Source organism: Nyctereutes procyonoides, unplaced genomic scaffold (assembly GCF_905146905.1).
Source record: "Nyctereutes procyonoides isolate TBG_1078 unplaced genomic scaffold, NYPRO_anot_genome, whole genome shotgun sequence".
Classification (NCBI taxonomy): domain Eukaryota; kingdom Metazoa; phylum Chordata; class Mammalia; order Carnivora; family Canidae; genus Nyctereutes; species Nyctereutes procyonoides.
In genome coordinates, this window is record NW_026575133.1 from 8,801,238 (window position 1) to 8,816,960 (window position 15,723).

Genomic DNA, 15,723 nt, shown 5'->3' on the forward strand with positions numbered 1-15,723 from the left:
CGTCACATAGCAACCCAGTGAGGTAGGTGATACTCTCCCTATTTTACAACAGAAGAACGAAATGGTTCTGTAATAGAAAGAAGTTAAGTAATTGACCCAAGTCATATATATGGCTGAGCTGAAGTCTTCAGTCTAGAGCTGTGCACAACCTGTTGTAACTGTTGTGCACTCTGGTCTTCCTTAGGATAACACAGAGAGAGTGTTTTAAGCAAATAGTTTTATTTTTGGCTGTCAGATTAAATTCTGTATGTTAATACCAGCACATAATTTCTTTTTCCTTTCCTTTCTCAGACATTGGAAGAAGAGTTTGCCAGAAAACTGCAGGAACAGGAGGTGTTCTTTAAAATGACTGGGGAGTCTGAATGCCTTAACCCATCAACACAAAGCCGGATTTCCAAGTTCTATCCTATTCCTAGCTTGCATTCCACTGGGTCGTAACAATAGGAAGCATTCTGTGGTTGGGTTTGGCTTTTTAAATATGTCATTCTGTTCTCTTCATCTTCTGCCACAATCTATATCAGAGAGCTTATGAAGACAATCACCTGCCTCACCTTCTAGGTGTTTTTTGTTTGTTTGTTTATTTTGTTAGTTTGTTTAGCAAAGATGAAGGGAAAGGACCCAAGACAGATGCTGGGCCATGTTGGCAAAGTGGCATCTTGCAGTAATTCCCTAAGGTGATTTTGTATATTAATCTTAAAAATTGTGTTCTTTAGACACTGTTACCTGAAAAACTGTTAAATACAATGTTTGAAGTTATTTTTTTAAAAAAGCTGTTAGGCCATTGAGTATTAGTGGCTATCTTTTTACCTGACCTAACTTCTCAGTGCTGCCTAAATTCTGTAGATGCAACTCTGCTGTAGAGAGTTGGAATAGTTTTCTTTTGGTGAATCAGCTCTCATAAGAACCCTATGAGTTGCTCAAAATATCCTATTAATTAAGTAAATCTATTTTGTCTTTCAATAGCAATAGACACTTTTAAAAAAGAAACATTATTTCAGTAATTTGTCTAAAATAATTACCTGTTTAGTCATGAGCTAATAATTAAGGGTGCTAGTTTTATTAAAATAGTGCCTAAAACACTAAGTTTCAATTGAGTCTAAAGTAGAATTTCCTTTTTTGATTCAACAGGGACAAATATCCTTAGCATTAAGCATTATTATTGTTTTTAAAATATTGCTCCTATTACCGTTTGATAGAAATTTTCATCCTAAAATATATGTTGTGCAAAGTTCGAAAGATTAAGAAGAAGTAGCTTTTAGATCTTGAAATTGGAAATATATAATACTCACCAAATTAAAAGAAGTACAGATTTAGGGTCTCAGTTTGTTGTCTAAAATAATCTGTGAGCTGGTTAAGTGACCTCTCCCATCCTAGCACATTATGTTCGTTGAAAACTCTGCCTAAGGCCTGCAGGCTCTGAGTTATATTTATAAATGTATTATCTGAAATTAATCTTAAAAGAGGCATTTGTTCAGAATACTTTTAAAAACATAAAGTAGGCAATGTTAGAAATGACTGTTGTTGAGAGAAAGTCATTTGTATTTTGGTTTTATTTAGTTCCATGTTTAAATTATTTACTCGATTTGATTGGGAAAAGCCTGAAACCTTTATCACATGGTTGCTGATAAATGTAATTACTAATGAAATGTTCACTCTTGGTCCCTCTTGTGGCTCAGAATTCCAAGCCCATGCCAGGTCAAACAGTATTATGCAATGTACTTCGGTGCCCAAAGGGCCCATTTGTAAATGATGCTTGCTGTTTGCTATTTTCAACCTATTCTCTTTTGAGAGTACTAGGTACCAAATTGTAGACGTTTCCGTTTTTAGTTACATTACATTTGAGGCTGGTGAAAAATTTAAGTGTAATTTGTGGGAACACTGATTCGTATTAAGAAAATGTAAATATCTGTAGCACTTTCTTGCAGTTAATTTGAAAACTTTGAATGCTGAACCTTATTTTGTCAGTGATTTAGATCTGGAAAATGCATGTGTGATTTTAATTTTGTAATTGTTTTGACAAGCATAATTTCTTGGACAACTTTGTAGTTAGCCTTAACTTCTGGCCAAGTTTGTTTTTTATATAAATATATATACATATATATATATATATATAAAGTATGGTTGTAAATTCATACACTTATCACATTGAATGTGTTACTGTATACAAAACTCTTAATGCTTTATTCTCAAATGCTGGGTTGAAAAATGTTTTGAAAGCCTTTTAAAGTATATATCTTTATAAAAGTAATATTCAGGGTGATGATGGAAATTGTTTATATTGTTATGATAAAAATGACAGTATAATGTTACCCAATGTATTTAATGGTTTATTTGCAGAGGGAGAGAGGAGGAAGGTTCTCATACCATTCTTCCCTTTAAAATTTTGTTTATTGGCTTTATAAAAAAAAATTAATGTTTCAGGTAGTGTACACTTTTTCATTATCTTTTAAAGGATGATCCTGTGTCTTAAATAGTTTGTGACACATAATTAATTTGGTCTGAATATTTCTTTTTATTCCTTTCAACTTGACATGAGAGTATTGAATAAAGAAAAGAGGCTCAGAGTAGAAATGGTTGACTCTCCGGTAAGTTTATTAGCAAATCTTATAAAACCTTAAAACTGCCCTTTGGATTCAGTGTTCATGCTGGAGTTCTCTTTCAAATATGACCATATTCATGTGGGTGTGGGACTGCAAAGTGATACATGTGTAGAGGTGAAACATTCATTTTAATGCTTAAAGTTAACATAAATCTTTTCAAGAAGTGTTTTGTCATAGAATATGCTGTTTTTGCCCATCCCTGCTTACTTCTTGTTAGGCCCTATATTCAAATAGATAATAGTGATCTTTTTTTTTTTTTAATAGTGATTGTTTATTCTTGCATGAAGTGTAGGTGGGGAGTTGAGGACGGGCCCAGACTTCCTGAAAGAGTACAATCAGATCCGTCCCTGATTTGGTTGTTTTGTTGCTGTGGCGGCAGAATGTGCTATGAAACACATAAAAGAAATTCTCCATGTGCGCCCTAATGACAGCCTCCCTCTTCTCCCTGCGTGCTGTGAACACACCACACTGCACTTCTGCAGGCCTAGCTCACAGAGCTGGTTGCACCAGGTTGCCTTTCCATGTCCTGTCTGGAGTTGGGTGTGAATTGCTGAATTAGCTGCTATTCTTTATGGAGTCACAATTAAGCTTTTTCTTACCCTTTTCAGTGGGAAAGCTATGGGGGGCGGGGGTAAAGAGGAAATTGAGAGTGCTTATACTTTGTTGAAAATATTAGAACTTTCCTGTGACAGGATACAGCAAATTGTAATTAAATATAAACCAGAGCTACCTCTAAGTAGTGTTTCCTCAAGCACAAAGCTCTCAGGCATATGAGACCCTCTTTAATGGAGGCTCTCTGATTTCTTGAGCATCAGCGAGTTCAGAAGTGACTGTCTTTTGTACTCCATTAGTTCCCTGGTAACTACACACTTACTCCCATTCCACACTGTGCTTAAATGACAAAGACTCTTCTGAGAAGCCAAATTCTGTCCAAGATGAGCTCTAGATATTGTTAATTAAAGGAAAGCTTAGAACTGGAGTGGAAGAGGAGAGTTACTTGCCAGTTCTGAGAGTCTTCCGATGAAATAAATTACTTCTTTTTGGGGAGATGATCTTTTATAGGAAATGGGATATTTTAAATGCTTTAATTGAAGGCACAACAGTTAATGCCTCTATTGTTGCTAGTCTGTGGCTGACATGGTTTTGATATGGCTTTGAAATTTCTGCTAAGCTTGAGTAGAATGTTACACCAGTTTTAAATGTTGGCTGCAGCTTTTGGTAATTCTTTGCTGATTTTTGCAGTGTAATAACTTCATGAGCTAAATTTTCAGGAAGAATTTTGTTTCCGATTATGCCTCTTGTCTATTTGGGAGCAACCTGTCTTTTTCAATCATGGGATTGATAAATGAAAAATAAAGTTATTTCTTAATTGACTCCGAGAAGCAGTCTTTTATTAAGAATCTTTGATACTGGGTTGTCTTTCATGAGAATATTTTGCAGCATTTTTTTTTGGTCCCAGTTTGATTTTTAAGCCTTGTGGTCCTCCAGGCCTTTGGACCCTTTCAGACTTGCCTGTATTCCTACCTGACACATCACCACACGCAAGAATATGGTTTTTCCTGGTAACATGGAGAGGGGTCTCTTTCACTATACAAACCCCTCCTTTGGGTGGGGCTTAAAATAGTTCCATCAACATATGTATATATACATATTTTTAATTTTTCTTCCCTTGGGATGGATGGTTTTTCTCACCAAACATTTCACTAACCATATGATCTCACTTCTGCTAAAAATAACTTCTTTTTGTCATTAGTATGTTCATGCAAGATTCAGTACACACTAGGCAGCATCATTTGGCAAGTGTTCAGCTTGGCTGGAGGGAGGTATAGTGTGTCCTTTTCTAATCCAGGAGCATCACACACTATTGAGCTCATTCTTGACCTTTTTTTTTTTTTTTTTTTTTTAAATAAGTGAAACAAGAGGCTCAGATCCATTGCCATCCAGCTGAGGATGTATCTCATGTCTGCCCATCTCCTTTCTGGTTCTGTCCAGAGAAGGTAGCAGGTTTGGACTTTTACCCTATTTCAGTTGCACATAGGACTCTCTGAAGACTCCAGACAGCTTAGAAGGGTAAGTGTAGTAACTAAGAAACACTGTGATCAAGCCTGATTAATAAAAGTAAGAACCGTTAGAGGGAATCTAATACTTGAGCCCTTGAAGCTACTACTACAAAAAGAATTTTATTCAGCCTTTAAGTTAAACAAAAAGGTGTGATGTAATTGTTCATTATATACAAGAATTTTTATTACATAGTGAAAAGTCTGAAATTCTGAAAGCCTTACGTACTCATTTTTTAGAATTCCCACGACAATTCAGAGCAGGTAGCTGTCAGGATGTGCTAAAGGAGGGCAGCAGACCACACGGAATGTTTGGTGCCTCACTGGGTTGTCACTAGCAGTTGTTCAATACAGAACTTTATAAATGGTATTTTTTTTCCCAGGATAATATGTGAGGTACTCAGGAGAGACCACATGGAAAGCAAACTGACTAGGCTTTTAAAAAGTAGAGATAGAGAAGTAGATTTATTTTAATCCCATCCAGCGGTGGAGAGTCACAGCTTATAACATTTCACAGTTTGGTCAGTTGTAACTTTCTCTGAAGTGGAGTGATTTTACTATGCATTTACTGTGATCTACTGGGCGTTTCATATTTGTGCATTTTTCCTTTTAGGAGTTTTGGTCTTCCATTCATTGTTATGCATGCCCTGCAATCATAATTCCTTTGTTCCAGGATAAATCACTGCATTAATTGCAAATAATCATGTTGCTCATCTGTTGCATATGTGTTTATTTCAAATAATTTATGTTCAGGGAAAACCTTCAGATGCTTTGTCCGGGATGAACTAGTAGTTGCAGATCAGGGTCTGCCTTTAAAATCTCAGTGATTCAGGGGATCCCTGGGTGGCGCAGCGGTTTGGCGCCTGCCTTTGGCCCAGGGCGCGATCCTGGAGACCCGGGATCGAATCCCACGTCGGGCTCCCGGTGCATGGAGCCTGCTTCTCCCTCTGCCTGTGTCTCTGCCTCTCTCTCTCTCTCTCTGTGACTATCATAAATAAAAAAAACAAAAATAAAATAAAATAAAATAAAATAAAATAAAATAAATCTCAGTGATTCAATGAGAATGCCAGAATCTTTGTTCCAAACACAACTAGTTTTGTTTTCTTGTATTTGCAATAAAGAGTTCATAGTTAAGGCTGACTCCAAGCTTTTCCCTCCCTTTTTCCCCCTCTTTCCCTTTCTTGCTCTTTGTCTTCCTTTCCATTCTTATTCCTTGTCTCGATTTCCGTTTTTTTTTGTTGTTGTTTGTTTTGGTTTTTTTTTGGTAAATATTTTATTTATTCAGGAGAGACACACAGAGAGAGGCAGAGACACAGAGGGAGAAGCAGGCTCCTCCAGAGAGCCCGATGTGGGACTCCGATCCCGAAACGCCAGGATCACGCCCTGAGCTGAAGGCAGACGCTCAACCACTGAGCCAACCAGGCATCCCTCGATTTTCCATTCTTTCATCTCTTTGTCTCCATCTTTTCTCACCTACAACTATCTATTCCTTTCTCACATTTTATCTCTTCTCTGTCTTGCTCATTATCTTTCACTTTTTTCATTTTTATTCCTTTTTCGTTCCCTTGTCTCATCTTTCCTTCTGTCCTGCCTCTAGTCTCCACCCACCTCCTGCAACGCCGCATTTCTCCCCATTTCTGCCTCCTTCTCTTTCCTACTTTGTCCCCTCCCCCTTCCTCCCTTTCTCTTTTTCATTCTCTTTCTGTCACTTTGGTTAGATGGATCACACTAAACATAATATTAAGAAAAAAAACTTTAATTGGAAATTTTGCAATTGAAATGACTTTTCATCTAACACACCATGTACATGTTTTCGATACTGAAAAGTGCATCAACGCCCAGCTGTGCCCAGTCTCCTGTGCCATCTCCTAGTATCAAATTTCCTATTTCTCCTCCTTCCCCACTGCCTTTCTTCTGCCCCTTGCTGTGGTCTAGTGCAGAACACATTTCTAAATGCTAGCATGGCCCTGTAGAAACAGACCATAGCTACAATCAGACCGACTTCCTAAGCAAGTGGGAATAGACCAAGTGGTGAGAATGACTATTAGAAACCCTGTTGTCACCATCTTCAGGGGAAGTGAGTTTCTTAATTTTTTCACTTGCAAGAGTTGCTTCTTAGCCAAGTCCTTTCTATGACTAGAGAATGCAGAACAAACAGGGAGGAACAGCACAGCCTTGCAGTGATAACCAGAACACACCCTATACCCGTCTTCCCTTTTCTGGCTCATTCTTAGGCAAAGCTCAAGGACTCCTAAGCCAACTTCTATCTAACTTCCTGGGTTGCATCTAGAACTAAGAGCTAAGGAAGCCAAGGGGCTCAGAGCTGGCAGAGCAACCAGTCTTTTTCTGGAACTGCAGCTACTTTATCACCTGGTGGAGTGGTTTCAGGCTGTGTAGCTTTGACTGGACGATACATCTTTATAGAGAGATACACATCTATATACGATTGTTCCAGACTACGACAGGTGTTCTATTGATTGTTTGGCTGTGCTGTCTCAGTAGGAAGTGAGCCTCCAGCTTCCACCCTTTGGAGAGATTTTGACGTGGAAGCCATAAGCCATTGCAAGAACTGATGCCAGGGGCTGTTCCTCCAAGGGTAGCTCATGGCTTGATGGCGATGCTTCTCTTTCTCCGCCTCGCATAGACTTGGTCACCTGGAGTTAGGAGGAAGAAGTTAGATACCTCGTGGCCTGTGAGCCTTCAGCTTGGGCAATTATATAGCAACTGTGACAACTGCAAAACGGGCTTGAAAGATGAACTCTTTTGTAAGACTATCAATTTATTTAAATTGTTTACCCTCTTTGATCACAGAGTGGTTCTCTTTTCCTGCTTGCATTGGCAGACTTTTTCCTTTCTCCCTAGCTGTTCATTTCATTGTTATGCAAATGATGTTGATGGCAGCATCTGCCTTTAGTAATTTGGCATTTGCCCTAAATTTTCAGGCTTGCTCTGGAACGAATTGCCTACTTCTCGGAGTATTAGCCTCCTAGCACTGCAGAATCTGGCAGCCAAGGCTTACCTTTGTCTCCTTTTTCTCCCTTGTGCCCTCGAGGGCCGGGTGGCCCAGGCCGACCTGATGGTCCTGCGGGGCCCCTCTCACCTGGGAGGACAGAGATAGCTGTGCTCAAATGGGAGCTCAGGGGCTGGAGGGGCCCCACACACAGGTTCCTAGACAGCAGTGGCAAGGAGGTGGCTGCCCGGCAAGAGCCGGTGCTTACACGGGATCCTGGTGACTGTCTCCCTGCCACCACTTACCTTTGGGTCCTGGGATGCCCACCTCTCCTTTCTGCCCAGGGGGCCCTGGAATGGCTCCGTAAGCTGCAGGGGGAGAAGACTGGCCTCAGACAAGGGATCATTGGAACTGGGAGGTAGAGGGGTTTGTTCAGAGAAACACAGGAAGGGAGTGGCAGTCAGGACCCAAAGAAGACAGAGTTCAGAATTTATCAGATTTTTCAGCCTCTCAAGTGTTAATAACCGGAAGTTTTTTTGGGAGTCCGGTTTCTCCCCTGTGAGACCGGGCAGCAAGGTGTCAGGAAAATGATCACAGAGGTGCTCTTACTTCGGAAAAAGTCCATGAGGTCCTCAGTCACGTTGCTGTAGGCAGAGAAGACCTTACTGATGCCAGGGGGGCCCTGGGGCCCTGGCTGGCCTGGGGGGCCCTGGACGGTGTAGGCCATCCCTTGCAGCAGGCCCTGACCTATGTGGGAAGCACCGGAGTGTGGGCACAGGCAGCAGGAGAACAGAGCCCCAGGATTGCCAATTCCCATGCCATTAACCTAGATGAAGTGGCAGCAAGGGAGAAGCCCCGCTGACCACTGACTAGCCCAGGCCTCTGCTGCCACGGCCTGTCATTAGAGGCTTGCTGACGCCAAAGCTGTGCTGATGAGCTACAGGCAGAGAAGACTTCTTAACCAAGGGCCTGCCCTCAGCCCCAGAACCCATGGTTGTCATGAAGACTTCTGAGACACACCACTAGTTAGCTAGGGGAGCAAAGTCCAAGGACCCCAACAAGCCCTGTTCCCTGCAGTATGGGTCCGCCCTGCCTGGCGCTCCTGAACTAAGCTGGTTGTGAGTGGAGTCTGGGCCTCTTGCCTTCAGGCCCTGCCCATCTGATTCTACAAGTGCTGTCCCAGAGCCTGGGCATGCCGAAAATGAGAGGGTGAGTTTCTGGAGCCTATAATTTGAGCTGCTCACGGGCTCCCCCACCTCCAACCTCCCCGCAGCACCGAGGCCCAAGGGTCACGACTCACGCTGCAAACTCTCAGACACCCGAACGGCCAGCTCGTTGTAGTCCAGACCTCCGGCAAAGCCAGCCCCAAGTGGTCCACCTTCACCACCATACATGCCACCTTCTGCTGCTCCCCCATAGCCTCGGCCCAGGCCCATGTCCAGGCCAAAGGCCCCCGCTTCGCCGAGGGAGCCTCCACTGGCTCCTCCTATGCCCATGGAAGAGCTGTAGGAGGAGCCCCGGCTGACGGACGCGCTGTGAGAGGAGGACCTGCTGTCCCGGCTGTAGGAGCCATCCATGGACACTAGGCGGCTGTCCCCAGGCGGCCCCTGTGGCCCTGGAGGCCCTGGTGGGCCCACGATGAAGCTCCGCACATCTGGGCCTGCAGGAAGGAGGCCACATTAGTTGGGGCTTAGGTCTGGGAGTGGAGAGGAAGGGGATTAAGAGGCCTCTCCCAGGGTCTCGAGGCACTCGCGCAGGAGCAGGAGGGCTGGCGAGGAAGAACCGGCTCTCCTGCCTCGTAGGGCTCAGGCATTTGGCCTCCCAGGTTCCTTCCAGCCCCAGCTGCCCTCTTGCAGGGAGGAGCAAGGTCTGGGGAGGGGCACCTACTTGTGAGGTAGCTGATCAGCTCACTCCGGAAGCTGTCGCTGTTTTCCGCTGCGTAGGTTGCCAGAGCTCCTGAGACGCCTGGAGGCCCTCGAGGACCTGGGGGACCAGGAGGGCCTGGGGGGCCAGGGATGGATGACACGCCTGCAGCTGAATGGGAGGCAGAGAACAGTCAGGGATTGCGCCGCTGGGAAAGCAGAATTCCTAGCTGTGTGCAGGGGTGAAACTCCTCTTGAGGAGGAGGGGATCCTGGGGGCCCAGCTCTGGATCACCCTGGAGCCACTGCTTAGACCTGCCATCCCCACTCCCAGTTTGGGGTCTCACTCAGTCCAAAGCATATCCCCTTGTCTGCACCCTCCTGCCACATGACCACACGCTGTTCATGAGTCCTCTAAGGGCTGTACTTGGGAGCACTGTCTCTCCCAACCAGTCTTCCTGTCATGGCTGAAAGCACCTCAAAAGCAAAGGTGTTCCTTGTCTGTGCTTCAGGAGGACTGGGTGACTGGTCCAATAGTTTAACTCTCCATGGCTGCCCTCCCTGCGCCTTACTGTGCAGGTAAGAAGAGAGGTCTTCCACGCTGATGCTGGACCACGCGTTGCCTGGGATCCCTGGGGGCCCAGGGGGACCTGGGGGCCCAATGATGCCTCTGTATTCAGACCCTGAGACACCAAAGAAGGGCACAGAGTCAGAGGGGGGTCTGGGCCAGGGGACGTCTGCCTCTTACCACAAGCTCCTGACCAGCCTTACCCTGGAGCAAGGAGAGGAGCTCCTCATAGGATGTTCCTGGGAGGCCAGGGGGTCCTGGGGGGCCAGGCAGCCCAATGCTGATTCCAGAACCTGAGGAACAAAACCCCAGGTTGTGATAGATTCAGATTGCACATGTGTATGCGAATTGTGTGTGAACCCCATAGAGGACAGTGCCCCAGACGCTCCTGGCTTCCCCAGCCAGGCTCGGGGACCTGCTCCGAGCCACAGATGTGAAGGGCTCTGAAAGCAGCGCGCTCCCTCTGGGGCCACGTGGCGGGGAGCATCAGGGGCCAGTGCAGGGAAGTTCAGCACCCACACCCTCTGGGGCCCTGCTGACCATCTGCCTGCAGTGGGCAGGCCAGGAGGGCGGACACTCACTGGACATGTAGCTGAGAATGCGACTGCTCAGCTCGGCGTAGTCCAAAGACTGGAGAGACCAATCTCCAATCACATACTGACGCAGATACTGCCTCACGTCATCTCCTGCAAGGACAGGAAGCGCTGGCGTGGGCCCACCCAGGCCACAGGGCTCCCGGGCCACCACGCAGCCACAGCCAGGTCTGCCCCTGAGTTCCGGGTTCTCTGTCCACAGGGGGAGTCAGCAAGCTTCCAGGTACCCGACCAGGCACTAGCCCAGTTCCTGGCGCTAGGGACGGGAGATGTGCTGGAGATTCCAGCCGGTAGGGACTCACTAGCCACTGGGAACGAGGACGAGGGCCTCCTCACTAGCCCTCAGCAGCTCGGGTAGGGGCAGGCCGAGCCCCCAGGGCTCCCACCCGCCGGCCCACCGTAGGTACTCACGCTGCAGCGCAGCCACAATGTCCTCAGTAGAGATGGAGACGGAGGAGCCAATGCTGTACCCTGAGGCTGTCGGGAAAGAACCTCGAGTTACCTGCTTAGCAAGACTAAGGCAGCAACACCCTCACTGCTGCAGAACCACCAGGACCTGGCCGGCTAGCTGCTCCATTTGTGGAAATGAATGAACAGGGCATTGGGAGGCTGTTGTGAACGCATGAAAAAAACTCGAAGGTGGTTTTGTTTTTGCATTTGTTTGGTAAGACACGCCGTTTTCCAGAGTATGCTTTAGCCTAACTCTTGCTAAGATCCTGCCCACCTTGTTGCCTTTCCACATCTTAGGACACATCTGTCAAGCGCAAGAAGGCTCATTACTCGTGGCTCTGCGGTATGGCCTCTTCCTAATCTGAGCAACCCCTTCTTGAAGCTAATCCCAGTGGCCTGACAGCCATGAATTCAGACCTGAACTTCACATCCAGAAGGGTAAAGTGAACAGCAACGTTAAGTGAGGAAGCCTGCAAAGTGGCCATGGGAGGAAGGGGTCATGACAGGGGTGGGGGGAGGCTTACTCTGTAAGTAGCTGCTGACGCGGCTTGCCAGCTCTGAGTAGTCGAAAGTCTCCCCCGCAATGGTGGTGACAGGCCCCGGGGGACCAGGGGGGCCTGGGGGACCCTGAACTCCAGAGAGGTAAGACCTAATACTGTCACCTGCCAACAAAGAAGGCAAAGTCAAGCCCGTCCCCGAGAGGGCATGTCCTCCCCACAGAGATGACCTGCAGCACTTGATGAGATGCCTTCCCCACCACAGTCATGGGCCAAGGCAGGGCCAGCAGGGAGCCCAGACTCCTGGTTGCAGATAGAGAAACTGAGGACCAGCCTGTGTGGTAGCCGTGAGAAGGTGGGTGTTAGGGGAGTGCATGGACATGCAGTCCTGGCTCCAGGGTTAGATTTCTGACCTAGGCCTGGGCCTATAGACTGCTACCCCCTGCCACACACACACACACCCCTCTGGCCCCACTCACACCTCCGGCTCCCACCCACTCCCAGAGCCTCCCCCACCTCCCCGCACTGGTACAAGAATGGGATCTGTCATGTTTATTTACATAAGGAGGAGGGGACTGGAGGCTTCCTGAAATAGCCGAGCTCCAGAAAGCACTGGAGATGCTCCAGCAGTGAGCGCGCGCACACACACACACACACACACACACACACACTCGGGCCCCAGGCACTCACTCTGCAGGTACTCAGAGATGTACTGCTGGATCTCCCGGCCAGAGCTGCTAATGGAGCCCGGAGGCCCTGGTGGGCCTGGAGGGCCCGGTGGACCTGGCATGAACATGGTGCTCGACGATGACCCCCCTGCAGGAAGGAAAGCTTTCTAAGTCTGACACCCTAGGGTCAAAGAAGGGCCCAGAGACTGCTTCCACAGCCTGAGGAGGGAAGGTCGTTCTTAGTGGAAGAAATAAGATAGTGGCAAAGAGGAGGGTCTCTCCATAAAGGGAAGAAGGGAGTGAGTGCTTGTAGCGAGCACTGTCCGAAAGGGGCACAGAGTCGAGCCTGCCCAGGCCAGACCCTCCCTTCAGCAATCTGCTCAGCACCCCAGAGGCTCCCTCACCTCTGAACACCTGGCTCCCAGGTCTGTTCTGTGTCATCTGGCATCGTTAGCCACCTGTACTGTACAGAGTCCTTCCCTCGCACCCCTACCAACTTAAAGACAGCGCACAGGCTTAGCACATCACTGAACCGTGGGTAGGTGGGTGGGTGGGTTGATGAATGAATCGGAATCCTTGCTTGAGTTAGGGGAGAACTTTGTCACCTTTGGCTCTTACCTTGAGAGAGTCTGCCAGGCATGCCAGGGACCCCAGGATCACCTGGAATCCAAAACCAGAAGCCCTGTTTGCATCACCTCCTCCAGGAACCCTTCCCTGGTTAGGCCCAACCACGTTCATCAGCATGTGACTCAACAGCTACCCCACGTGTCTCAGTTTCTGCGGTGCTACGGCAGCTCCCTTCAGGTAGAGGCTGTGCTCACGTCCTCATCCCACTTGCCCTCCAGCCTCTCCTTCCTCCTAAGCCTTTAGCACCAGTAGGTACCCACTAGCTTCCGTTCAGACTCTGGGAGCCATTCTTGCCTTCATGCCTCACTGCCTTCCTGGCTGCTCCCCTCACTGACCTTTGTCACCCTTGGGTCCCCGGGGGCCAGGTGGTCCTTGCAGGTTGAGTCCAAGAGAACTGGAGCCTGGTAGGCAACAACACACGGTGCAGTCAGCCAGGGCTGAGGGGCTCTGGCCAGAGTCATCAACGGGCCGGGGGCTTAGCACTCACCGGAGCCTGAGAATCCTGGGGGGCCTTGCTCGCCTGGGGACACACCAAGAGAGGTCAGTCAGTGGTGCGCTCCTCCTCCCCAGGCCCAGCCCTGACCCCACCTTCCCTCCTCCCAAAAGGCTCTCCAACACTCATGATGCTGAGGCTGCACTCCCTTTGGGCAGTGCCTAGAGCTGCCACAGGCCCATGCGCGCAAACACACACACACTCCCGACCATTCACAGACACCCACCCTGATCTACCTGCACTCATTTGGACAAAACTCATTTACAGGAAGCTCAAGGCTCTCGGAAGGTCAGCTTTTGCCACCTCCCACCCCCACTGCCACCTCACATCTTGTTTGGTGCCAGCTTTACTGTACCTTGGTGTCCTCGAGGGCCTGGGGGGCCTGAGGGAAGGAGGCAGACAGTCGTGAGATGCATGCCCACCAGGTGCTATGGCTTCAAGGGGCCCGTAGGGGAAGGGACAGGGCCCCTGTGCTGGAGCAGACACAGGGCCCGAGGTTCCTCACACCTTTCCTCCCCGCAGGCCAGTGCAGAGGTGGTGATGTGTTGTGGAGCTTCTAGCCACCATGCCCCCCACCCCACGTTCCAGACTGCTGAGCTCCTGGTGGGATGTGGCAGGAGGATGCACAAATGCCCCAGTGTATCCAGCCCCATCCGACTCTCCTGGCCACCTTGAGCAAGGAGGCTTCTGCGTCCCAAGACGCAACTCACCTTGGTCTCCCTTGGGGCCTGGGGGGCCAGGGGGCCCTGGGGGGCCGGAGAAGTAGGTCTCTGCAGAGGAAAAAGAGTTCTAAGTGTGGGCACAGAGGTATTGTGAGAGAGGAGCACCTACCATGGAGCCTGGCACACAGCAGATGCTCAATCCACACCTTTCAGACAGGTGGGTGGGTGGGTGGATGGATGGATGGATGGATGGATGGATGGATGGATAGATAGATAGAAAAATAAGTGAAAGAAAAAACTAACAAATGGATGGATGGACAAATAGATGGGTGGGTACATTTTCCATGAGGGATAAGTTCTAGGCTAATATTTGCTCTAAAGTTATTTCCATGTGTTTCCGTGTTGTTCTGTCAACATTTATCTCCTTTCAATGTGTATCCTGCCTACTTATCAGACTTGGGCTTCCCAAGGACAGAAACCAGGTCCCCAGTCACAAATGAGTCTGTCCAGAAGCTCCCCAAGGTCAGAACTCGCTCCCTCCCTCTGACCAGCTTAGCTGCGGGGGAGGGGCGGGGGGCTGGTATGGCTTCCTGTTCTCCCTGCAGAACTGCCGTTCTGCAGAGTTCATGCAAACACACCCTGGTGGCAGGTCTGAGGAGGAAGCATGACGAGCGGGTCAGGAAGGCCACATGCTTGTGACCACAGCAGGTCCAGGGACTGGGGCTGAGGTGGACAACAGGTGGGACTTGACTCTGTAACATTACCTGAGTTGCTCAGCAAAGATCCCGGAGGGCCTGGCGGGCCCGGCCGGCCTTCTCCTAGAAAAAGAACCACCAAGACTTTGTAAAGCCAGGCTACGGGCCAAGAACCCTGTGCTGGGGAGAAGTGGCAGGTAAGCTCTTCCCGAGAGCCAGGCACAGGCTCTGGGTGCCAATGCTCTCGTATCTCTTGCTGGGGAGCTTGGCCTTCACCTGTGGGGCCTCAGGGTCGTGGTGGACCCGAAATGGAAGGTCTTGCAGAAGAGAGCAAGCAAGAGGCAACGCTGAACTCAGGGAGCGGATCTCGGCTTCCTCACAATCCCCCACCTTCCAATGATCCCTGAGATGCTTACCTGGAGGCCCTGGTGGTCCAGGTGGGCCTGGGGGACCCCGTAAATCAACACCTTCTGTGGAGAGAAAAAAACAGAAATGAGTAAAAACTCACATCAGGCTGTTCTCTGCCAGCCTCAGCTGTCACGAGGATCCTCAGGGCCAGGCACCCCAGGGCTACACTCACACCTCAGAGGCCAGCTCTGCTAGGGCGCTCCTCACTCACAAGTGGGGCAGGGCAGGGCTGCAGACACACTCCCCGGTAGCTGATGTGGGCACACGGGGGCGGGGGGACGGTGCGTGGCTAAGTACATGGTGTTGGTGTCAGATAGCCTGCGTTCAAAATCCTGCTCTGCTTCCAGCTGCTGACTTTGGGCAAGTCCTTGATCCCTTTCGGCCTTGCTTGCTGTTCTCTAAACCAGAGGCCTAAAACCCACGTCACAGCACATTGTGCAGACCCAGGGAAGTACTGCGACACACGTCTAGCACACAGTGACGGCCGGACAAAGCTGGCTATGGTCTTTGCTACTCGGGCCTCTAAGAAGGAGGCCCGGTGGCAGGTCTGCATGGGTTCTTTAAAGGACCCTGGGAACAGAAGAACCCAGAACT

The 15,723-nt window shown here is 48.6% G+C and overlaps 2 protein-coding genes across 3 annotated transcripts in view; one reads left to right on the plus strand and one right to left on the minus strand.

Moving 5' to 3' along the window:
- Positions 1–3,973, plus strand: part of SLK (STE20 like kinase) — a 64,285-nt gene extending 60,312 nt beyond the window's left edge. For both annotated transcript variants that reach the window (XM_055346331.1, XM_055346332.1), the window contains one exon: positions 292–3,973. In XM_055346331.1, the coding sequence (XP_055202306.1) occupies positions 292–438 (147 nt within the window). In that variant the 3' untranslated portion in view covers positions 439–3,973. The remainder of the gene's footprint in view (positions 1–291) is intronic.
- A 2,424-nt stretch (positions 3,974–6,397) lies between these two features.
- Positions 6,398–15,723, minus strand: part of COL17A1 (collagen type XVII alpha 1 chain) — a 51,001-nt gene continuing 41,675 nt past the window's right edge. The window contains exons 38-56 of the mRNA XM_055346341.1: positions 15,138–15,191; positions 14,791–14,844; positions 14,075–14,134; positions 13,720–13,746; positions 13,359–13,391; positions 13,207–13,272; positions 12,863–12,904; positions 12,267–12,392; positions 11,604–11,741; positions 11,041–11,106; positions 10,618–10,722; positions 10,240–10,329; positions 10,041–10,151; positions 9,495–9,641; positions 8,908–9,267; positions 8,217–8,354; positions 7,913–7,975; positions 7,677–7,757; positions 6,398–7,311 (exon numbers count right to left, since the gene is read on the minus strand). Coding sequence (XP_055202316.1) covers positions 7,259–7,311; positions 7,677–7,757; positions 7,913–7,975; positions 8,217–8,354; positions 8,908–9,267; positions 9,495–9,641; positions 10,041–10,151; positions 10,240–10,329; positions 10,618–10,722; positions 11,041–11,106; positions 11,604–11,741; positions 12,267–12,392; positions 12,863–12,904; positions 13,207–13,272; positions 13,359–13,391; positions 13,720–13,746; positions 14,075–14,134; positions 14,791–14,844; positions 15,138–15,191 — 1,814 coding nt within the window. The 3' untranslated portion in view covers positions 6,398–7,258. The remainder of the gene's footprint in view (positions 7,312–7,676; positions 7,758–7,912; positions 7,976–8,216; positions 8,355–8,907; positions 9,268–9,494; positions 9,642–10,040; positions 10,152–10,239; positions 10,330–10,617; positions 10,723–11,040; positions 11,107–11,603; positions 11,742–12,266; positions 12,393–12,862; positions 12,905–13,206; positions 13,273–13,358; positions 13,392–13,719; positions 13,747–14,074; positions 14,135–14,790; positions 14,845–15,137; positions 15,192–15,723) is intronic.